General features: G+C 39.9%; 1 protein-coding gene and 1 long non-coding RNA gene across 2 annotated transcripts in view; one reads left to right on the forward strand and one right to left on the reverse strand.

The window, feature by feature from the left end:
• The window catches only part of LOC138404331 (uncharacterized), a 265,328-nt gene that overhangs the window by 79,098 nt on the left and 160,804 nt on the right, over positions 1–25,426 (forward strand). The window lies entirely within an intron of this gene.
• Positions 1–25,426, reverse strand: part of LOC117994832 (uncharacterized) — a 40,842-nt gene that overhangs the window by 12,873 nt on the left and 2,543 nt on the right. Inside the window, exons 2-3 of the mRNA XM_034982802.2 lie at positions 22,939–23,185; positions 2,540–3,993 (exon numbers count right to left, since the gene is read on the reverse strand). Coding sequence (XP_034838693.1) covers positions 2,540–3,993; positions 22,939–23,003 — 1,519 coding nt within the window. The 5' untranslated portion in view covers positions 23,004–23,185. The remainder of the gene's footprint in view (positions 1–2,539; positions 3,994–22,938; positions 23,186–25,426) is intronic.

Raw genomic sequence — 25,426 nt, forward strand, 5'->3', positions numbered from 1 at the left:
AAATTTCAGCCCGATCCGTGCAGTGGTTTGAGCTGTGCGTTGATGGATCAGTCAGTCAGTCAGTCACCTTTTCCTTTTATATATAGACTAGCTCATGCTCGCGTCTTCGCCCGCGTGGATTAAGGTTTTTAAAAACCTATGAGAAGTTTTGATTTTCCAGATATAGATAGTTTATATGAAATGTCTAGAATGGGGCGAAGTGATGCGAAACAGATAGCGTGAATTGGAACGTGAATATGACGTGTGGGCGGCAGCTGAGGTAAACGGTTAACCGTAAATAAACATCCTAGACGTTATTTATTGTTTTGATTAATATTTTTGTAAAACAAAATATTTTGCAAACTTTAAAATTTTATATACGAGGAAAATTACCTATGAAACTTCTATCAAAATAATAACGAATTCCATTTTATTGAAAACCATAATACCTATTTTGATAAATTATAAATAGCAAAGCGATGCGAAAAACAGCTAAACAGTTAGGTATCTCTATGGCAAAAATCACAACTTTGAGATAAGCATCTAAATGAATTACTTAGTTTTCTTTAGTAATAAAATATAAATATGTAAATTGGAAAATAATAACGATACATAACTTCAACCAGCGCGAGATCGGTAATACCGATATCGCTTTTTCGGCAACGTTACTACGTTGTCGAAAATAGATATCGGTAAAATAACGTTGCGTACAAAAAAAAATAGTTATTCTTAGATGTTTATGTTAAATGTATTTAATTATCGTGCTGATAACGTGACAATTAGGTAGCAGGGTAGTACGCTCTGGTTAATCACAAAGCGTGTGATAAACGCTTATGCAATTTGAATTCATCATTGCGGTACGCTACATTGCTGGACCGTAAAATAAATTGCATACCATCGCCGTACCGTAAACGTAACGCGTGCTTATAAACAAACGGTACATCGATCTATTGCTTTTAAGGTTCCGTACCTCAAAAGGAAAAACGAAACCCTTATAGGATCATTTTGTTGCCTGTCTGTCAAGAAACCTACAGGGTATACCTCCCGTTGACCTAGAATCATGAAATTTGACAGGTAGGTAGATCTTATAGCAGACGTCAGGCGAAAAATCTGAAAACCGTGAATTGGTGTGTAGTTACATCACACAAAAATTAAACTGTGGTCATGAACTAATAATTAGTGTTTTCAATTTTCAAAGTAAGATAACTATATCAAGTGGGGTTATCATATGAAAGGACTTCACCTGTACATTCTAAAACACATTTATTTTTATTTTTATGTATCATAGTTTTTGAATTATCGTGCAAAATGTCGAAAAAATAGGACTGTAGTACGGAACCCTCACTGCGCGAGCCTGACTCGCACTTGGCCGGTTTTATTCCAAGTCCAAGCCAATTATCCAGAACACAGAGAAAAGTATAAAGAGATTGTAGGTTCTTCTTTGCAGCCATTGGTAAAGCCATATTATAGGTCTCGACACCCGGAAGACCCAAACTTACGAATATGATAATGATCAGACTAAAAGTTAAAATTGAATGAAATTAAGTAGCAAACATCAAATAACTCAAGAACATGTATAATCTATGGCAAGAATGAAAGAATATAAACGTCAAGCAATCACAGACACGATACGAAAGAGGAAAAAAAGAAAACACAAGAAGGAAAAATATGAAAAATACTTTTTATTTAATAATAATATGGAAATCAAGTTAAAATAAATGAATCTACTTACTTCGTAATTATCATCAAGGAAAGATTAAAACAGGACGCGCAAAATTTCTAGTACGTTGTGAAAACAGCGATTGACGTAGAATTACATGCCAAACTTGAAAACAGCGAACTAGAACTTTAGCACGACCATAAAATGAATTGTACAATATGTAACGCGTACAAAATGAGTTCTCACGCGCCAATTTAACTTTATGTGTCAACTAACTTATGCTCGCGACTTTGTCTGCGTGGACCACACAAATTTCAAACCTCTATTTCACCCCCTTAGTGGTTGAATTTTCAAAAATCCTTTCTTAGCGGATGCCTACGTCATAATAGCTATCTGCATGCCAAATATCAGCCCGATCCGTCCAGTAGTTTGTGCTGTGCGTTGATAGATTAGTCAGTCAGTCAGTCAGTCAGTCAGTCAGTCAGTTAGTCAGTCAGTCAGTCAGTCAATCAGTCACCTTTTCCTTTTATATATTTAGACTGTCATGTCAAAAGTAGGATTTTAGTCCTTATTTTAAAGGTGAACTGCATAAATAACTATTCATCCAAGGTGAACTGATTCAATGAAATTCAATTCTCAAATATTAGCTTTTAGTTGTGCCAACTGGGCACAGATTGCTTCGCCAGTGTAACGTTTAAGGAGAAGGCATGAAAGAGATTGATCGGTAAGTCTGTATAGTTGAATTTTGAGGATCCGTACTTTTAACATGGCAGTTGATACATAGAGCACGACATGAGAGTTAAAACTTAAAATGGCACGTGAGAACTCATTTTGTACGGACAGTACAGTATACAGAACATGCTATACCAAACACGACACTCAATCAATCACTCAATTTACCTGAAAAATCCGTACTGGCGTCAACATCTAGCGAGCAACTTCCGATCGAGTCCACCGATTTATCCATCACTTTTACCACCAGTTGCTTGGAACACTCTTTCAACAAATCCGATTCCTTCACTTCAATTTCATATGCCCCTATACTATCCAGATCATTTTCTACGCACCTAGCATCATTAGATTTAGGGGAAACTGTTGAACTTGGTAGTTTAATATCCGTTTCTTCAGTATTTATCGTTAGAATTGAGCCTGGTTTTAAAGTGTCATCACCAGGGTTGCTTTTGTCTAATATTAAGGTGCTTTGGCTTGTGAAATTACTTCGAATAGGTTCAATATACTCAACATCGTCATCGTAAACAAATAGGTGGTTGGAATGTCCACTCGGTCCTTCGCCTTGGTCTGTCGCGTCAGCTGGAACTGCGTCTATAACCGCTCGTGTCTTATTCAAGCTTTTATAGTAATGGTTTTCTAGTTTCTCTAACTGGCGTTTAGCGTCCGATTGCTTTTTACGGACAGAATCTATGATAACAGGGAGATTTAGTAGATCAGGAGTCTTTTCTTTACTTAAATCTCGTCTGAAAAGTGGAGAATCATCGCTTTCTAATTCAAAACGCTTGTATTTAGAAGAGCAGTAGTCATCTATGGATGATGTATCAGATTTCTTAGTATCAAAAAAGGTGTCTAGCGAAAAAAATGATTTCCTTTTTTTCTTCGGTCGGTTGGCCTTGTCAAAATTTTGCGGAAGAAATGGATCTCCCGATTTGTATTGCGGGACGCAAATGTTGCTTGTATTTACTAGTGATTTAGGTCGAGATTCCTGTGCCAGACTCAGCACTCTGTTCGTCTCAATTTTACGTGAATCCAAGCTTAACGTTTTACGAAATCGTTCATTTAGGTTAGCGAGTAAAAAATGTCTTCTTTCTGTCGATTTTGGAGTTACGTTGTAAGAATTTTGTTTGCTACTAGATGGTTGGACATCTGGAATGTGTTCTGTATATTTAAATTCAATTTCGTTTTCCGAAATGTCCCTATGCTCAACTTTTCCGTAAGGTTCTGATGGGCATAAAGAAGACTGTCTATTTTCAGGTCTGTGAAAGGAAAATGACCCTCGGTTTGATGAAGATTTGTTCCTGTCACATATGCAGTTTCTTACACAGCTTAGTTTAATGCAAGGTTCTTTTGACTCTGATTCTATTGAGACCTCATGTTTATTGTTTGGAATGTACGTATCCGCTTTATGTTTATGCACCAGTAGATCTTGCCTGATTTTCTCAAGTCTTTCGTCTCCATTTAGACCTCTGGTATATTTGGACTTTGGTGGTCGGAAGAATCGTATGGAGCCGGAAGCGTGAGGGTCTGTGATTCTTCTTCGTAGAAAAAATGGAGAGTCTGAAATCTTGTTTACCCCTAAGAGCAGGACGGGTGACTTCTTGTCTTCTTCATCCGGAAGATCGCTGTAAGAATAAAAGAACAGTGACTATTTGTAACGGTATGAGTTATTAGTAGGAACGTTATAGGATACAAAATTGAGACATTTTTCCCATCACTAATATTTTGGATAAAGTTATGTCCAAATGGAACAATATACTATTTAAAAAAAATGTTTTTATGCATTTATAAATATTTTAAATTAAAACTTGTATTTTAAAATTTAGTTAAATCAAATAATCAAAATAAACAAACAAAAAAAAATACTATAAAGTTAAAAGTAATTTGGTTAAAACACAACAAATTAATGTTAGTAAGATTTAACAATACACAAGATAAATTAAAACAAACACTGTTGTTAAAAAAACAAAAGCAAAACGACAAGACGTTAAAAATATAATAACTCATACTTACACAAACCAAAAAAGTATGTTATTTTTATGAATATTGCATCTCTACTAGCCTCACGCTAATTGCGTAAAACATTGTTTGATAATTTTTTATGACGAAAACTTATTTGAACCGTGAGAAAACATGCAGAATTGCCTAACCTTCCCAAAAGGTTGTTAAAATTATGTTTTTTAAATAACCAGCTTTAGAGCTCTGGCATCTAGGCGTTTTGTAATCTTCTAGAATCTAGTTTAGAAACTTGCTATTTTTTTTATTCCATTATTACAAGTTAGCATCTTACGCTTGTAAGTGATGATGAAGTGTAAGATGGAAGCGGGCTAATTTAGAAGGGGTAGGTATGGCAGTTTATAAACCCTAATCGGCGTACCGGAACGATAAATCGCTTGGCGCTTCGTCTTTGCCGGCAGAATGGTAACCAGCCACTACTCAAGCCTTCTGCCAAGTTTAGTCCTTAGGACCCAACGAGGTCTAGGAAGATTTAACAAGTAGGTAGAGCCAACAAGATTTTTGATTTAAGGTTTCACGAAAAGCCGAATTTTTACACGATTGCCCTAAAAAGGAATGCAATGATTTCAGGGTACGTGAGTTTCTTTTTTCCATCATATCTTCTAAATGCCTGAATAGCATGGGATGTATCCCCATACATCATACCGTTAGAATCCTTACATTATCCTGAGTGCCATTGGCTATACTTTTTGAAAGAATCAATATTGCGGTTGTATGACGCCATTTTCAAATGTGAAATTTTTTACGTTTTATCGTGGCAGGCAATGACATTCTAGTGGCAGGGCATTACGACTTGTGTATAAATGGGCCTAAATTGTCCTCCTCCGAGAATCAAACCCGACGATAAAAATAAAAATATTTTTCTAAGAACCAGTAGGACCTGGGTATTAAATTCTTACATCTTGGAACAAGTTACACCACTAACTAGCTGTTAAGGAATACCAAAATATTCTAATTGCGACCGGTTCAAGATTTCTTATAATTCTCGGTACTAGATCTAGGTGATATGTTACAAAGTATTTACGCAACATTTAGTTATGTTAAGCGCATTATTAAATATAAATATGAATGGAAGAATAATTTTTTTAACTGGTTTTACAGCTCTGGGTTCTAGCCTTTTTGAGCCTGGGAAGGACAAGAGGAGAGGAAGACCAAAGAAAAGTATGGATGCGTGAAAGAGGATTTGCGTGTAAAAGGGGTGGATTTATTTTTTATCTTATTCAGATACAAGTTAGCCCATGACTGCAATCTCACCTGGTGGTAAGTGATCTTAGACTGCATCGTGCAGTCTAAGATGGAAGCGGGCTAACCTAGAAGGGGTACGGCAGTTTTTAATAAACCTATGCCCCTTTGGTCACGGCATCGTACCGGAACGCAAAATCGCTAGGCGGCACGTCTTTTGCCGGTAGGGTGGTTACTAGCCACCAGACCAGACCAGACCAGGAATTTAGAAATTACCGTACTCAGCCGTACTCAGAGTCGCTTAATCGTTACTTAAGTTTAGTTAAAACGAGACAGCTGTCTTTCACATAAATCGGTCTCGTTTTAACTCAGTCTTAAGTAACGATTAGCGATTCAGAGTGCGGCTTTAAATCCATATTAGGTAGGCATTAACACGGTATAGATTTTAAACTTTTAATTATTCACTTAATTTACATAATAAGTGAAAGGTAGCTCATATTAGGTACGTGTGCTCACATAACCATAATTCACACCTAATTTGATTATCTTGCACTACGGGAACTGTTTTTGCAATACACTACTTTTTAGGGTTCCGTACCTCAAAAGGAAAAAAAGGAACCCTTATCCATACTAATTATTATAAATGCGAAAGTGTGTCTGTCTGTCTGTCTGCTAGCTTTTCACGGCTCAACCGTTCAACTGATTTTGACGAAATTTGGTACAGAGATAGCTTGCATCCCGGGGAAGGACATAGGCTACTTTTATCCCGGAAACACAAAGAGTTCCCACGGGATTTTTAAAAACTAAATTCACGCGGACGAAGTCGCGGGCATTTTCTAGTAGTTAATATATAGATCCCTTGTTGCCTGTCTGTCGAGAAACCTGTTGTAGGGTACTTCCCGTTGACCTAGAATCATGAAATTTGGCAGGAAGGTAGGTCTTATAGCAGATACGAGGGGAAAAATCTGATAACCGTGAAATTGTGGTTACATCACAAGAAAAAAATTAAAATGTGTTCATGAAACATGAACTTCAAAGTTTTTTTTTTATTCAGATACAAGTTAGCCCTTGACTGCAATCTCACCTGGTGGTAAGTGATGATGCAGTCTAAGATGATAGCGGGCTAACCTGGGAGGGGTATGGCAGTTTTTATTAAACCCATACCCCTTTGGTTTCTACACGGCATCGTACCGGAACGCTAAATCGCTTGGCGGCACGGCTTTGCCGGTAGGGTCGTAACTAGCCACGGCCGAAGCCTCCCACCAGACCAGACCACAAATTTAGAAATTATAAAATTCCAAACCCCTGCCAGGAATCGAACCCGGGACCTCCCACTATTAAGACCACAGCGCTCACCACTGTGCCAGGGAGGTCGTCAAAAGTAAGATTACTATACCAAATGGGGTAGCATATGAAAGGGACAAAATACGATTGTAGTACGGAACCCTCAGTGCGCGAGTCTGACTCGCACTTGGCCGGTTTTTTATCGACTGTAACAAATAATCGATCAAGTCAAAATCGTTTTGGGTTAATTCCTCGGCGGAATAATGCTGTAGATTATTAGAGGCAGACACGCAAACTTCTATTCAATCCATACTAACATTATAAATGCGAAAGTGTGTCTGTCTGTCTGTCTGGTAGCCTTTCACGGCCCAACCGTTCAACCGATTTTGACGAGGTATAGAGATAGCTTGCATCCCGGGGAAGGACAAAGGCTAACTCTTTATCCCGGAAAATCAAAGAATTCCCGCGGGATTTTGCGGGACGAAATCGCGGGCATCAGCTAGTGCAAAATATTCTTTAATCGATATGTTACATCAGTCTGGCTGTCCAGCCATCGCAACCTGTTGAGCCGTCCGTTACTCTGGTTCTCCTACGGATCTCCTCATTTCTGATTTGATCACGTAACTCCAAGCATAGCTCTCTCCATCGCCCGCTGACTGACTCTGAGCTTTCTTATGAGGCCCACAGTTAGCGACCATATCTCTATACTATAACTTAACCATCAATTATTCAATCAACAAGTCTGAAACTGGTCCTTCGCAATTTTATCAAATGATTATCAACGCTATAATTTTACAAAACTTAATAAAGACTTAAGACCATAAGACATACAGTTGAAATTTGCTTAAGCCATAGTTAACAAAGCGTTCAAAATAAATCACCTGAGTCACGAACGCTATTTCACGGGTTCAGTGACCTTTTGTACCGTGAAGCTATTTTTTACTTACGACTTCATAAAAAAGATGAAGGATTTCATATATTTTTGTCTGATCTCTCCACTATATGGATAAGGTAATCTATCATCATCGATGCATCGCCAGAGCACGGGTCTCCTCTCAGACTGAGAAGGGTTTGACCATAGTCTGCCACGCTGGCGTACTGCGGATTGGCGGACTTCACACACCTTTTGAGAACTCTCAGGCATGCAGTTTTCCTTACGATGTTTTCCTTCACCGTTAAAGCAAGTGAGATTTAATTAATAAAAACCGGCCAAGTGCGAGACAGGCTCGCGCAATGAGGGTTCCGTACTACAGTCGTATTTTTTCGACATTTTGCACGATAATTCAAAAACAATGATGCATAAAAATAAATAGTAGAATGTACAGGTGAAGACCTTTCATAATATGATACCTCACTTGATATAGTCACTCACTTCGAAAGTTGAAAATACTAATTATTAGTTCATGACCACAATTTTTTTTGTGTGATCTAACCCTAAATTCACGGTTTTCAGATTTTTCCCTAAATGTTAGCTATAAGACCTACCTACCTGCCAAATTTCATGATTCTAGATCAACGGGAAGTACCCTGTAGGTTTTCTTGACAGACGGACAACAAAGTGATCCTATAAGGGTGCCTTTTTTACTATTTATATATTGAGATACGGAACTCTAATAATAAACTGTAACATAAAACCGTTAGAAAGTGTTCTCACGACGAACAATCCCATCTTGTGTTTCATTACATTAGAGCTGGTAGCTCGGAAACTTTCGATATCGTAGAAAGTGTAGCATTTTACACGGCACACACGTTTTTATAAGCTTTAAGTTTCACTTGTTAGATTAAAACTTTGTATGAGTTTTACAATTGAAGACCAAAGTCTTCGAACAGTGCGTGTTGCCAGTGATGACATATGGATCCGAGACATGGTCGCTAACTATGGGCCTCATAAAAAAGCTCAGAGTCACTCAGCGGGCGATGGAGAGAGCTATGCTTGGAATTCTCTAAGTGATCAAATCAGAAATGAGGACATCCTTAGGAGAACTAGAGTAACCGACATAGCTCAACGGGTTGCGAAGCTGAAGTGGCAATGGGCAGGGCACATAGTTCGTACAACCGATAGATGTTGGGGTCCCAAGGTGCTGGAATGGCGACCTCGCACCGGAAGACCCCCCACTAGGTGGACGGACGACATCAGACGAGTCGCAGGGAGCCGCTGGATCCAGGCGGCGCAAGACCGCGGCGTGCGGAATCTATGGAAGTCCCTACAAGAGACCTATGTCCAGCAGTGGACGTCTATTGGTTGATGATGATGATGATGAGTTTTACAAAGCCGTGATAGCCTAGCGGTTAGGACGTCCGCCTTCTAATCGGAGGTCAGGGGTTCGATAAACACCTTTACCACATGTACCCTTTCATATGATACCCCACTTGATATAGCTAACTTACTTTTGAAAATTGAAAATACTAATTATTAGTTCATGACCACAATTTAATTTGTTTTTTCTGTGATGGAACCACAAATTCACGGTTTGCAGATTTTTCCCCGAATGTGTTCTATAAGACCTTCCTAACTGCCAAATTTCATGATTCTCGGTCAACGAGAAGTACCCTGTAGGTTTCTTGACTGACCGATAACAAAGTGATCCTATAAGGGTTCCGTTATTCCTTTTGAGGTACGGAAACCTAATAAAAGAAGTCGCCTCAAAGAATCACCTGGCATTAACCCCTTTTACTACTTGCATGTAGGTTAAACGCGAGCCACGACTCGCGACACGCATTACAGACCACTCCTCTGTAACTGATTGCCTTTCCGTTCTTTTTAAATGGGCATACCACGTCAGACCACTTTCGTAATTGAAAACAATGTATTATTGTTTCACGTGACCACTGTAGGTTCCTTGAGGGACAGACAGACAACAAAGCGATCCTATAAAGGTTCCGTTATTCCTTTTGAGGTACGGAAACCTAATAAAAGAAGTCGCCTCAAAGAATCACCTGGCATTAACCCCTTTTACTACTTGCATGTAGGTTAAACGCGAGCCACGACTCGCGACACGCATTACAGACCACTCCTCTGTAACTGATTGCCTTTCCGTTCTTTTTAAATGGGCATACCACGTCAGACCACTTTCGTAATTGAAAACAATGTATTATTGTTTCACGTGACCACTGTAGGTTCCTTGAGGGACAGACAGACAACAAAGCGATCCTATAAAGGTTCCGTTATTCCTTTTGAGGTACGGAAACCTAATAAAAGAAGTCGCCTCAAAGAATCACCTGGCATTAACCCCTTTTACTACTTGCATGTAGGTTAAACGCGAGCCACGACTCGCGACACGCATTACAGACCACTCCTCTGTAACTGATTGCCTTTCCGTTCTTTTTAAATGGGCATACCACGTCAGACCACTTTCGTAATTGAAAACAATATATTATTGTTTCACGTGACCACCATAGGTTTCTTGAGGGACAGACAACAAAGTGTTCCTATAAGGGTTCCGTTTTTCCTTTTGAGGTATGGAACTTTAATAAAAGAACTCGCCTCAAAGAATCACCTAGCATTAAGTGCGAGTCAGACTCGCGCACCGAGAGTTCCGTACTACAGTCGTATATTTTCGACATTTTGCACGATAAATCAAAAACTATTTACTAGATCTCGTACGATTGTACTACGGAACCCTCAGTGCGCGAGTCCGATTCGCACGTGACCGGTTTTATTTTGATGACGACTTGTTTCGTAATCAACAGTTAGCTGACAATGAGCATTCGTTCGTAAATCGTAATTGAGGGTCACCCTTGGACTCTGAGCTCAATTGACACTCGAAGCACCACTAATTCAATTGCGCTTGTTTCGGCAATAGTAAAGCCCACAGCGCCAGGGAGGTCGTCAAAATAATGTTTCAGGGTGCATGGTATATGACGACTTCCGTGGCGCAGTGGTAAGCGCTGTGGTCTTATTAGCGGGAGGTTCTGGGTTCGATTCCCGGCAGGGGTATTGACTTTTATAATTTCTAAATTTCATTTACCTGTACATTCAAAAACAGGTTTCTATTATTTTATGCATAATAGTTTTTCATTTATTGTGCCAAATCGAAAAAAACCCGAGTACGGAACCCTCGGTGCGCGAGTCTGACTCGCACATGGTCGGTTTTTTTAAACTAACTGGATTATACCTACTTTATATCCTGTTAAAAACCTAATAATTAGAATACATAGTTATGTGTCATTAAATGCATTAAAAACTCCATAAAATCTCTAAGAATAGACACCATAACAGTCGCTACACCGTTACTTAATACATCAGGAAGTAGGTACCTACTGTCGGAACTGCGAAGAGTTACCGTTCACTTTATTACCCACTAGCTGATGCCCGCGACTTCATCCGCGTAGAATTAGGTTTTTTAAAAATCCCGTGGTAAATTTTTGATTTTCCGGGATAAAAAGTAGCCTATGTCACTCTCCAGGTCTTTATCGATACCCCTGCAAAAAACCGGCCAAGTGCGAGTCAGGCTCGCGCAATGAGGGTTCCGTACTACAGTCGTATTTTTTCGACATTTTGCACGATAATTCAAAAACTATGATGCATAAAAATAAATAAAAATCTGTTTTAGAATGTACAGGTGAAGACCTTTCATATGATACCCCACTTGATATAGTCACTCACTTCGAAAGTTGAAAATACTCATTATTAGTTCATGACCACAATTTAATTTTTTTTGTGTGATCTAACCCTAAATTAATGGTTTTCAGATTTTTCCCCAAATGTCAGCTATAAGATCTACCTACCTGCCAAATTTCATGATCCTAGGTCAACGGGAAGTACCCTGTAGGTTTCTTGACAGACAGACAACAAAGTGAACCTATAAGGGCTCCGTTTTTCCTTTTGACGTACGGAACCCTAAAAAGTAGCCTATGTCACTCTCCAGGTCTTTATCGATACCCATGCAAAAAATCACGTCAATCCGTTGCACCGTTGCGACGTAATTGAAGGACACACCAACAAACCAACAAACAAACACACTTTCGCATTTATAATGAGGGTACTGATATTCTAGTTTACCTATTATGTAACTAGTAGAGCACCAAGTTTTTGTAACTACGAATATTTTGTCTAACAAAAATCATGTTACTCAAATATATTTATGTGAGAACCTATTATTAGGTTCTAGTTATTTAATTTTTGAGATTATAATAGGTTAAATTAAGCTGTTTGTTTTCCAAATAAAATAAAATAAAAATATTTGAGGAAGGCAGAGGATCGTGTGTGGTGACGCGCTCTTGGGAAGGCCTATGTCCGGCAGTGGACGCAAACAGGCCGATTGATTGAAATATATTGAGATGCTAGTGAAATAAAAAGAAATAGATGCATTGCGCAAAATCCTCAACTACGAGTATAATAATCGTAAGATCTGCACCGCAGTTTATCTTGAGCTGAATCTTGAACTGGATTGACTAAATTGCCCGCTCCGTTATTATTCGAGTTCGTTGCTCGTCAAATTACTATAGACTAGCTATATTCTTTGGTAGATAATATTATGTTACCGCTATACCTAGTACAGACTTCATTAATGTCGATTTTTTTTTGGTTCCGTACCGCAAAAGGAACCTTTGCTTGTCTGTCTGTCGTGTCTGTCAAGAAACACCTATAGGGAAGTTGACCCGTTGACCTAGAATCGACCCGACGACGCGACGTCTCAACACAAGCTGAGTGGCCTACCTGTTCGAGGTGTTGCACTGCTGTACAGGACCATATTGCCTACACCATGTACCACCTATATACCTCGAATAAACATTATTCTATTCTATTCTACTCTAGAATCGTGAAATTTACGTAGGTCTTATAGCACAAGTAGACAGGAAAAAATCCGAAAACCGTGAATTTGTGACAAAAAAAAATGTTCACGAAAAAAGAATTAATTTACGAAATCATAATATGTAGGTAGAAAGAACTGCCAATGCAGGAATTTGTGGATCCGCCCTTTGAATAAACTCATGTAGTAATCTAGTGGGAACATCGCCGAAGAGAGTTGGTAGTTTACATGTGCGTGGAAAAAGAATCTGACACAACGGGCGGCCGAAGTGCACCAGGCACCCAGGTGGTGAGGGTGAAATTGTTTGCGGTAGCGTGTGGTGCGGTTGTAGAACAAGGAGGGTAGAATGAGATCAAACAACTCTTCAGATCAATCCCCATTATAGAGAGATCTACTTACTAAATAAACAAAATGAAGACATAAGGTCATTGAAACAATAGAAGGAAGTTACTACCAAAACATGACGATTATCTCTAGAACCTTGATCGAATTGAAACAATACAATGTAGATTATCGATTAACTAATATCAGAGATAACCAATCTATGCCAGTTTTAATGAATCCATCAAATCGATGTAGGTTTTAGGGTTCTGCATACAAAAGCTACCGATTTTATTTTTTAACTACTAGATCTTTCTTGTTAAATAACTACGGAACTACGGAACTCTGCACTGGTACAGTCATCATGATCATCATCAACCTGTGGATGTCCACTGTTGGACATAGGCCTTCCCTAAAGAGCGCCACCACACCCGGTCCTCAGCCTTCCTCATCCAGCCACTTCCCGCCAGCCTCTTTATATTGTCGGTCCATCGTGCTGGAGGGCTGTGGAACTGGGGAATCAACTCCCTTCGGCGGTGTTCCCATTGGATTTCACCATGGGGTTATTCGGCGGACCAACAAAGTCTTGAAAGGCCCGCAACGCATTGGTGGTTCCTCTGGTACTGCAAATGTTCATGGGCGATGGTCACCACAGACGAACAGACAGACAACGAAGTGATCCTATAAGGGTTCCTTTTTTCCTTTTGAGGTACGGAACCCTTATAGGATCACTTCGTTGTCTGTCTGTCTCTCCGTCTGTCAAGAAAACCTATAGGATACTTCCCGTTGACGTAGAATCATGCAATTTGGCAGGTAGGTGTAGGTCTTATAGCACAAGTAAAGGAAAAAATCCGAAAAACGCTAATATGTGGTTACATCACAAAAAACCGGCCAAGTGCGAGTCAGGCTCGCGCAATGAGGGTTCCGTACTACAGTCGTATTTTTTCGACATTTTGCACGATAATTCAAAAACTATGATGTATAAAAATAAATAAAAATCTGTTTTAGAATGTACAGGTGAAGACCTTTCATATGATACCCCACTTGATATAGTCACTCACTTCGAAAGTTGAAAATACTAATTATTAGTTCATGACCACAATTTAATTTTTTTTGTGTGATCTAACCCTAAATTCATGGTTTTTAGATTTTTCTCCAAATGTCAGCTATAAGATCTACCTACCTGCCAAATTTCATGATTCTAGGTCAACGGGAAGTACCCTGTAGGTTTCTTTACAGACAGACGGACAGACAGACAGACAACAAAGTGATCCTATAAGGGTTCCGTTTTTCTTTTTGAGGTACGGAACCCTAAAAAATCCGATGGACACACTTTCGCATTAGTAAGTATGGATAAATTAATTGATAAGTGATGACTCTACGGATTTTAAATTGAATAGCTTTCTTATAAGATTCCACAAAAAACCATTTATGAATTATACGAAAGAAATGCATAAAAATCATATTATTATTCTAATCATGATTTTATGGTTAAGCTGTTTTATCGCTTTGCCAAACGTCAACTCTATTGCTATAATGATAAAAATTACTTTCGGTTTTCTAATAATTGACCTACTTCCTTTTTTTTACCGCTTAGTCAATTGTTTGATATACATTTGTATAAGTAATTTACTTTTCAAAACAATCGATATAGCTCCTCTTTAGTTTAAGAATAACATAAACTTCAATACTTACACATTTCATTCATTTTATTTCCAAAAAACTGCTCTTCAAATCATTTCCCCCCAAATTTTTCAATGTTAAAAAGTTCCTTTTTAAAAGTAGCTTTACTATCCTTACGCAAAAGTCAAAATACAATGACTAACTAATTAGCAATTCGTAGTATTTCATTCATAACTAACACACACATTTCTATGAATGCACACGTAATTTTCACTCGCTATAGTTCATAGTACACTTCATAAGTCGTATGAATTGGAAAGTATGGGTTATCAAGAACTTAGGCACTAAAGTACTTCCTTGCATAACACCTTATATAAAAAAAAACACATTTAATTTCCTTAAAAACTCGCGCGCACGTCCTAAGGCCCGTGGGCGGAACAACAATATGACATGGTCGCCTGGCCTGGTACTTACTACTAACGATCAAATAAAACGTTTCACTACATTAACTATCATACTGTTCATGATAAACCCAATCCAATGCTTGCTTTAAACCAATTTCTTTCAACTAAGCGTACACCTAACCGTCAATGATTACGTTGCTTGAAAAATTTACCGTACGTTGGAAAGGAAAAGTCGGCGAAGTAGGGGGTGAAAAAGGGGGGACCCGGCCCAGACGCATTGACTGTACTAACTACTATAGCATAATATTATACCGTAAGATCATACAATGGACGTTGTTTTGAAACTATTTTGTCTTGTCGCCTTCCTGAACTTTGACGCGACGACAAGACAAGACAGACCATTTAAAAAAACCGGCCAAGTGCCAATCAGACTCGCGCACTGAGGGTTCCGTAGTACAATCGTATTTTATCGACATTTTGCACGATAAATCAAAAACTACTTACCAGATCTCGTTCAAACCAATTTTTGGTGGAAGTTTGCATGCTAATGTACATCATATTCTTAGGTCACGCCACCTCTCTTAATGAGCTTAGCTATAAAAGCTGAGCGCGCGCGAGCACTGGGCTCATTTCGCTACTGATTTTTGTGCTGTATTCATCGTGGTCTGGTTTGAATTATGTTTTTCTTTATTACTGACTTTTACTTTTTGTGTCTTTCGTGTTAAATTTTGTTCCAATCATTAAAAGTTTGATAATTGTAAAAGTATTTGGTTTTGTGTTAATAAATTGTGTTTTTTTTAATTGAATTTTACTTCTGTACCTAAATTCAGAACTGGGATTCCTATACAATAGCCCACTATAGTTAAAATTTAGTCACTGACAATCAGTTTGCTTAAATTGGAACAAAATTCTAACCTTTAAATTTTTGTTGTTTTTCTTGTACAATGTCGGATCGCGGGTATCGTAACCGCGATCGTAGCCATGATGTGCCGTGATCAAACTCGAAGTTGTCGAAGCAGACCACGTTGATGTGAAACAGCAGGGCCTAGATGTAGGTCGCGAGATCACGCACTTAGTCGTGTTTTTATCCAAACGTTGCACTCAATAATGAATCAATACTCCGCGATCGAGAAAAACGTGTTGAGACTTGTCGAAAATAGTTTAACCTCGGTAGTAACTAAACGCGAGTGTAATATTAATCGTCTCGGTAACACTGTGACCGTTCAAACAGAATGCAACACTCCCGTTTCCGCACCTTGTTCCGCACAAGATGAAGTTACTGCAATTAAATCTTTAGAGTCAAGTACCTATACCTTTGGCTGTATGGCTAAGCACGTATTGGCCACGTGAACGTATCTAGTTCAAGTGTTCTTGTCCAAATTGAATTTTTGTCTAAAAGTTTTCACGTCTACCCTACGTGTTTTTGTGAATTAATAATGCCATCGTCTAAATCTGCTAATCGATTTAAGTATAAAAGTAATTCACGTAAATTGAATAATGAACAAAGGCGTGCTAAGTCGGTGTCGTACAATTAGTGGAACGTAGTGGAATTAACCAGGTGAGATCCAACCATGTCTTTATTTTTGGTCTCGATTTTTAATGATGTTGATGCATGGTGTAAAAAAGTTGATCATGTTCGTAACCTCAACCGATGGCATAGCCGGGAGGTAGTCTCGTGTATTGGAACTTGTACAAAAGGGTTTTGTTATGATCAGTCTTAGATCATTTTAAAACGGAATTTATTCCGCTGTGCCCACGAAAGGTTGATATTGAGATTAAGAACACGTCTATGTCGGTCCATTAGTCACTTCATGAAGTATCTCACCAAGATACCCGCAATTTAAATTTGCAGTTTAAGACTAGAAAGCGTAGTCTTAGTCATAGTACTTTCCAATCACGCTGTTTTCTGTGTGAAAATTAGGATCACAAAGTGTACCTACCTACTGTACGAAAAGTTAAAACTTATCGAAAATCTAAAACATCGACTTTGATGCAGTTCAGTGTTAGTTTTGTAAATGAGTTTTTGCTCAACAATTATTTTTGCCACGAGATACAAAAATTGAGCTTCCTGACATAAGATTAGAAATCAATCTTCATGTGGTGTTAGATCGTTGTATGAATAGGTAGACCTGTCGTAATAAGGACAGATGTACTAAACCAACTGGGAAATACTTATATTCGAACATGATTCGAACATAGTGCTCACATTTATCTTTCTTTTCTCGAATGTTCCGACGCAATGCTGCGCCCTTGGCTGCGGGCTTTGGAATTCCGCATGAGAACGAGGCTTGCCATGCTCTGGCCTGGCAATGCGCTGGTGCTGCGGCGCCGTGTCGCGCACACTGCCGCGCCTTTCTGCGCTCTGCACGAGCGTGACGGTGCGCTGGCTTTGCTGCGCCGTGCCGCGCCACTGCCGCGCCTTTCTGCGGTCTCGGCGAGCGAGACGGCGCACTGGAGTTGCTGCGCCGTGCCGCGCCGTTGCTGCGCATTTCTGCGCTCTTGGCGAGCGAGACGGCGCGCTGGCTTTGCTGCGCCGTGCCGCGCCGCTGCCGCGCCTTTCTGCGGTCTCGGCGAGCGAGACGGCGCACTGGAGTTGCTGCGCCGTGCCGCGCCGTTGCTGCGCATTTCTGCGCTCTTGGCGAGCGAGACGGCGCGCTGGCGTTGCTGCGCCGTGCTGCGCCGCTGCCGCGCCTCTCTGCGCTCTGCACGAGCTTGACGGTGCGCTGGCGTTGCTGCGCCGTGTCGCGCAGCTGCCGCGCCTCTCTGCGCACTGCACGAGCGTGACGGCGCGCTGGTGGTACTGCGCTGCGTGCGCCGCTGCGGGCTATGGTGCCTCTTGCGAGCATGGCGGCTCACTGGTATTTTGGCATGATACCGCGCGTGCCGTGGGGTGAGAATGTTCTTTTTAAAGTTAGTGTCCATGATTTCGATAGGTATGTGTAATGTGTTGTAGTAAATCACGTTACCTACGCATACCGTCTTGGACTTGTGTTTCGTATAATATGCGAGTCAGTGACGCACTGTAGTGCGTTCGTAAATAATGTAACGTGGGTAGATTCAACTCTTTTAGAAAATCTGATAATTCCCGTTACCGATTGTTTCCGATTTTGCCATTTTGATCAGATTCATTTGTTAGGGTCAGGCGAGGCCGAGTCTTTAAGACAAGGCCATAACGTAGGTAAAGTCCTTACCCCTTGAGTACATCAAACAAATCTGGCAATCTAAGATCTAGCTGGGTACTTTAGGCGCTACGTTGAGGAGTATGCTATCCAGACAGCCTGCCTTGCACGTCTGTCGGAAAAAGAGGTTCCTTTTCATTGAGGCCAGAGCAGGAAAAGGTATCTCAGGACATCACTCGGCGACTCACCACTGAGTCCAAGGTAGCAGTCTTGACAGATTTGCCAACAGAGGTGCACACTGACTTCAGCAGCATCGGCTATGGCCCGGCGCTGAGGTGGATCCACAACGACGGCAAGAAGCGTGTGGTCGCCTGTTTTAGCAAGGTTTACCCAGGGTGCAGTGAGTAGGTAGTACTCCTACGTGCTAGAAGCGTTGGCAGTCAACACTTCCGCCACCATTTGGTTTGTCTTCAGTTTAAGGGTGTGACCGTCTACAACGCTTTCACAGCCACCGAGCGCTGCTGCTACTGCGCGTTACCCGTAAGTGGATTTATGACTTCATCTTCGCCTTTGAGTACTAAAAGCGCACGATGATGTGTTGTGGCGACTATCTGCAACCCTTTAAGTCAACGGCATCGCCAAGCCGAGCAACTGGGTTTAGATGGTGCAGGTCGCAGATCAGGACACGCTCGTCGAGTATCTGTAAGTGGGACAGCTAGACTCTCATCGGTATGTGTACTAAAGTGTTACGCTCTATTACCGCTACTCAGCAGTAGGAGCGGAAGCGTGGTTTTCGTGATACCGTCTTAGTCTGCTGCAAGTCTTTGTCGAAAAGACTCTGGACCTGATCCTGAAGTACTTCTGGTTTCTTGGGCTACGTGAGTTCGTAGTCAAGCATGTGGTTCACTGCCTGGTTTGTATATCAAACAAGCAGGTCTCCAGAGTTCCTCACCAGCACACAACAATGTGGTTGCAGAAACTGCACGGCTTGATCGAGCGGCATGGCGTGAAATGTGACGCTCCAGGGCAAGTAAGCTGCTGAGGTAAAATCAGTCCCGGCAGGATGCCTATGCTAACCAGAATCGTCGTCCGCCTCGCGTGTTGAAGGCTGGAGGCATGGTGTTGGTGATCAAGTATTCCCAGTCAACGGGGAAGTTTGACTCTGGCATGTGAGGTCCATACAAGGTCCTGAATCGGCTGCTACGAGCTGGAGCTGCTGAGTGGGTCGTATGGCAAGACCGCTCAGGTGGCGGCGGAGGGCATGGTGCCCTGGCAAGGAGAGTGGTGCCCGGATGCGTGTGGTGCCTTCTTCGAATGTAAGTTCAGCTTGTTGACTACTTTGTGGTGGTGAAGATGAAAGTCGTGATTTTGTTAATCATAGCCCCAAAACTCTCACCCTCCTTACTAAAAAGGCCTTGCTTGCTCCCTTACGTACTTATCTACTGACGGACTGATCCACGACATCTATTTTTGTGCTATGACTAAACAAATCACGGTAATGCTTTACTCCTCAAGGGAAGTTCAACGGTGGCTGGTTGAGATGCACTTTCATAGACTGTTGCCCGAGCCCGGTGGTCTGATGATGGTCATCTCAAGTTCCTGCTCCATAGACCGTTGCCCGAGTCTGGTGGTCTGAGACCGTTGCCCGAGTCTGGTGGTCTGATGAAGTTCATCTCAAGTTCCTGCTCCATAGACCGTTGCCCGAGTCTGGTGGTCTGAGACCGTTGCCCGAGTCTGGTGGTCTGATGAAGGTCATCTCAAGTTCCTGCTCCATAGACCGTTGCCCGAGTCTGGCGGTCTGAGACCGTTCCCCGAGTCTGGCGGTCTGAGACCGTTCCCCGAGTCTGGCGGTCTGAAGATGACGAGAAGAAGCGCGCGCTAGGTTTGAGACGTCTCATAGGTTGTTAGGTGTCACCTCCTCTGGGTGATAGGGACACCCCATAAAACTAAATGATTTATCTACATGTCTAGCTAATACTAAGTCGCATTTCGAATTGCTTACCCATTGTGTTACCATTTATAGCTATGGAGTTGTGCTATATCGAAGCTAATTTCAGGTGATGACTATGAAGTAGTTGGCCCAGGTGCTGGTCCCCCTTCCGCACCTGAGTCTGCCCCGGCACCTTACGCGGTAGAGGCAGAGGCATCGCTCCATTCGGCGAGCTCCTCACCGGTCTCCCCTCGCGCACCGCACGCCGACAGCGTTGCGGCACCAGCTGCAAGTCTCCGCAGAGAAGATCTCACGACCTTTTCTGGCTATTTTGGCGGGCGAGGACGCCGCATAGTCAGGAGAGGCCGTCTTAGGTCACGCCACCTCTCTTAATGAGCTTAGCTATAAAAGCTGAGCGCGCGCGAGCACTGGGCTCATTTCGCTACTGATTTTTGTGCTGTATTCATCGTGGTCTGGTTTGAATTATGTTTTTCTTTATTACTGACTTTTACTTTTTGTGTCTTTCGTGTTAAATTTTGTTCCAATCATTAAAAGTTTGATAATTGTAAAAGTATTTGGTTTTGTGTTAATAAATTGTGTTTTTTTTAATTGAATTTTACTTCTGTACCTAAATATATATTATATTTTTTAGTTTTACCATTCTCTTATTTTAGAAGTTACAGGGGGGGGGGGGGGGGGGGGGACACACACACACACACATTTTACCACTTTGGAAGTGTCTCGCGCGCAAACTATTTAGTTTAGAAAAAAATCATATTAGGAACCTCAATATCATTTTTGAAGACCTATCTATGGTAAGATAATCTACACTAATATTATAAAGAGGAAAACTTTGTTTGTATGTTTGTTTGTTTGTACTGAATAGGCTCAAAAACTACTGGACCGATTTTAAAAATTCTTTCACCATTCGAAAGCTACATTATCCACGAGTAACATAGGCTATATTTTATTTTGGAAAAAAATAGGGTTCCGTAAGATATTTGGGTTTTTCGGACACAAGGTGTAAAAAATCAACCAGAAAAGTTACTTATTTTGCGTACGCTGCCTAAACTATAAAAGATAGAACCATAAAATGTTCTAATTAATTGTAGATCTTATAAATATCTACAAAAAAGTCCGCGACACACTATACCCATCTATGTCGAGTGAGGCACAGCAACCATTTTTTTATTTAAAAATCTTGAATTTTTTTTGGACTACATTTAAACGCGTTTATTTTACTCATGCTATTAATCCTTATCAAAATAAATGATTTCATCACTAAGAACAGTTTATGGAGATAATATTTGGTCTTTGAATGATTAAAATTGGACGTTTGGTTTTGAAGTTATGGCGAAATTAAAATATTACGATTTCTGCTGCACGGCCCGTTGTATTATATAAAGAGGTAATGTCGTTAAGTTTGTTTGTAGGGGGTAATCTTTAGAACTACTGAACCGATTTTAAAAATTCTTTCACCAGTAGAAAGCTACATTATTCCTGAGTGACATAGGCTATACGGGATCTTTAAAAACCTAAATCTACGCGGGCGAAGCCGCGGGGATCAGCTAGTTAAAATATAAAAAACTGTTCAAGGTGAGTATTTGATTGAAATACTATCGGTATTGTTTAAATATTGATATGTTTGACTTAAAACCGTTATTTATTTTATGTTTGACTTGTTTATACGAAAATATTTGACAAAATGTGTTGTTATTGCTTGGATTTAAATTGATTATAATTTCATTTAGATTATGACACATGTTTTATGTTGAATGGAGGCTAACAACATAATTAGCAAATTCTTAATATCGTCCCCCTACGTGAGCCTAATATCGCCCCCGGGACGATATTTAGATCATTTTATTTTATAGGCCTAACTTTATCTATGCAATTTATTTTTAAAATTAAAATTACATAAACTATACCAATGATTAATAAAAGTCTGACAAAATAATATAATTATGATTACTAATAATTATTGTTAAAAATACAATTTAAGTTTACATACTAATTATTGTGATCCTAATATCGTCCCCGGGACGTAATTAGGTGCCCAGAAAAATATTTTGAGAATTTCTACTTTTTGGCCAAAGCTCTTTTTGTAAAAATTGTAACAAAGGTAACGGGTTTTTGATTATCTAATAATATAAAGGAATGTTCTACCTAAACTTTGACGTTTTATTTATTACTTTACTCGTGATATATTGTTTTTATTTCTTTTTTTACAAAAAGGGGACGATATTTGGCGACTGTACCTTATGATCTATGATGATGCAAAAGATGATCATAATCAAGCCCTCGGATACTGAGAGTATTCAATGGCCGGATACGTTACAATGGGCAATTACAGGGTTATGTCATACTTATTGTTTCGTTCGTAACGATCCAGATCTTCCGAATAGTCGGAAAACAGGAAGTGAGGGAATTGAGATGTTTGAGTGTTCTCCATGGTCGTTTCAAGTCGAGCGTGAGAGCAGATGCTATTGCAATCAACATCTACGAACACAAGAGCGAGATGCGTGATTAAAGTGTTGCCTTTTTAGGGTTCCGTAGCCGAATGGCAAAAAACGGAACCCGTATAGATTCGTCATGTCTGTCTGTCTGTCCGTCCGTCTGACGTCACAATCCGTGACCGACAATTTTTACAACAACAGTGTAATTACTAATTACACGTATACATCTAAAGTGATGACTTTTGACTCATTGTAGATATGTAGGTATAATATCATAAGTTTTATATACATAGTTTAGAAACTCACACTAACATGCACTTATAGTACGCGACAGGCCAAGATGGCAATCAGGTATTCAATTATTCATGAAAAATCAAACAAAATTAGGAACTCTATAGAAGTAAAGTTAAACAGAATTAAAAAACATTAATGTGACGTTATTCCAAACCACAAATTAAAAAAAACAACCAAAAAATCTATACCTTCGTATCCAGCGAAAGAATCTATTCGCACCTTTCTTCCCATTAGGTTTCTTCTTCTTCCCCATTTCGTTCTAAAACCATAGATCACTAAAAACTTTATAAAATACGATTGTCTATGTCCTTAGAGTTTGAACATGGAACATGACACGTTCCAACACTTCACTTGGTTCTTAATTTAAATATGGAATAGCACTGGGTTTATATTTGGAACGCTGTCTCTGACCGCTACAGGACTCTATGCTTAGCTCTATAAAAAAGACGATAAAACCTTCTCGCTAACAACCTTTGTAGTCACTAAACTAATTCTATATTTAAAATTTTCCACTTAATTTTTTTTAAACAAATAAACACGCACTAAATTTAAAGTGTAAAATTACATATTTACAAGTTAATCACAAGCAAGCGGGGTAGGAAACCAAAATCAAACCAAAAATATTAATTATCGTATAAATTAATTTCAATATTTTTTTAAATATTTACCGAAAAAATACCAAACGTATACCACTTAAAATCGTCTTTCAAGTATGTTTTTTAATAGTGAGCACAGAAAAATTCCGAACTGTGTCCATACTCCATAGATTAAAAAAGAAACTAGAATTTAATTAAAAAAGTAAAACGGTTCCGTTCAGAAATGCGCGACGCGATGCGCACGCGTCGAGACTGGCGCGTGGCCACGTTCAAATTTAGAATTCGAAAAAAAAACCCTGCATTGAAATGCAGCGGGTGTTGGTGTATTTATTTTCGTTTTGTGTCTACGAAATGAAAATACATGCGTGATTATTTATGTGGAGACAGTTGTAATGTGTAATTTTAATGTTTATTTACATCATTATGACTAACGAAGTTATTAGGGTTCCGTACCTCAGAGTCACTCAGCGGGCGATGGAGAGAGCTATACTTGGAGTTTCTCTACGTGATCAAATCAGAAATGAGGAGATCCGAAGGAGAACTAGAGTAACCGACATAGCTCAACGGGTTGCGAAGCTGAAGTGGCAATGAGCAGGGCACGTAGTTCGAAAAACCGATAGACGTTGGGGTCCCAAGGTGCTGGAATGGCGACCTTCCACCGAAAAACGCAGTGTTTTAAGGGAGCCGCTGGATTCAGACGGCGCGACCGTGGCGTGTGACGTGTGGAAGTCCCTACAAGAGACCTACGTCCAGCAATGGACGTCTATCGGTTCGTCATCGTATGATGATGATGATGATTATGACATATGTCGTAGATAATCGCTGGTATTCTCACGGATGAGGAAAGTGCAATGCGTAATCGCCGTAAGGCTCAGTTTCACTAAAGTCTAAACTCAAACAAAACAAAAATAAACAATAACCACATCACAGACTGTGATGCAATAACCGAAATCCCCTGGCCATGTGCCAAAAGGTAACCAAGGCATTTAGGTAAAAGCTGTAGTTTGCTTGCTTGCTCGATCTAGTCAGAGTTTTACTGTTTATCATTTTTATGATTGAGTTCAAGATAGTTCCTAAACAATTTTAACTACATAGATAATCAAAAATTGCGGAACCGGCAGGATTCGAACCTGCTGAGTGCTGCGTCTCTCTTGGTTCACTCATTACTAAGTGCCGCAATTCTTGATATGTAACCGGCAGGAAATATTGTACATCGAGCTTTAGAAAGAGATATTTAGAGAGAGAACTTTAGATAGTGGTTTCGTAGGGCTTTGTCTCTGTCGGTGAGACTGACAAAACGTCACATAGGTAAGAGTGACAGAGACAACGCTCTACAAAGCCGAAATTTCATTCTAAAGGTCGATGTACCGATGTCGATGTTTCTTGCCGGCTACTGTAGGTATGCATTAAAAATTATTTAGTTTCCGTAAAGAAACATTGAACATAAGCTTCCACAGATAAAAATCTGCAATAAAAACCATAGCCAATTACAAACGTTGACAATTCGAGTCGCCCATTATTTAAACACTTTATTCCGCTGACGTAACAGCCAAAATCGATTGGCAACCCGCCAAGAGAGTCACGCAATCGACAAGACACGACATTTCCAAGGAATGAGGAAATACAAAAATACTGGCAACCCTCATAATTAGGGTGATATGATCTGTGATCTTCGTGAAATATTGCCGCCATTTATAACGGTCGACTCTATATCATAGATTAAAAATGGCGGATTAACTGTGATCTTATTTGTCAGAGTGTAAATTAATGTTCATTCGATTATCTACACTATCTACACTAATATTATAAAGAGGAAAACTTTGTTTGTTTGTTTGTTTGTTTGTACTGAATAGGCTCAAAAACTACGGGACCGATTTTAAAAATTCTTTCACCATTCGAAAGCTACATTATCCACGAGTAACATAGGCTATATTTTATTTTGGAAAAAAATAGGGTTCCGTAAGATATTTGGGTTTTTCGGACACAAGGTGTAAAAAATCAACCAGAAAAGTTACTTATTTTGCGTACGCTGCCTAAACTATAAAAGATAGAACCATAAAATGTTCTAATTAATTGTAGA

Source organism: Maniola hyperantus, chromosome 27 (assembly GCF_902806685.2).
Source record: "Maniola hyperantus chromosome 27, iAphHyp1.2, whole genome shotgun sequence".
Lineage (NCBI taxonomy): Eukaryota > Metazoa > Arthropoda > Insecta > Lepidoptera > Nymphalidae > Maniola > Maniola hyperantus.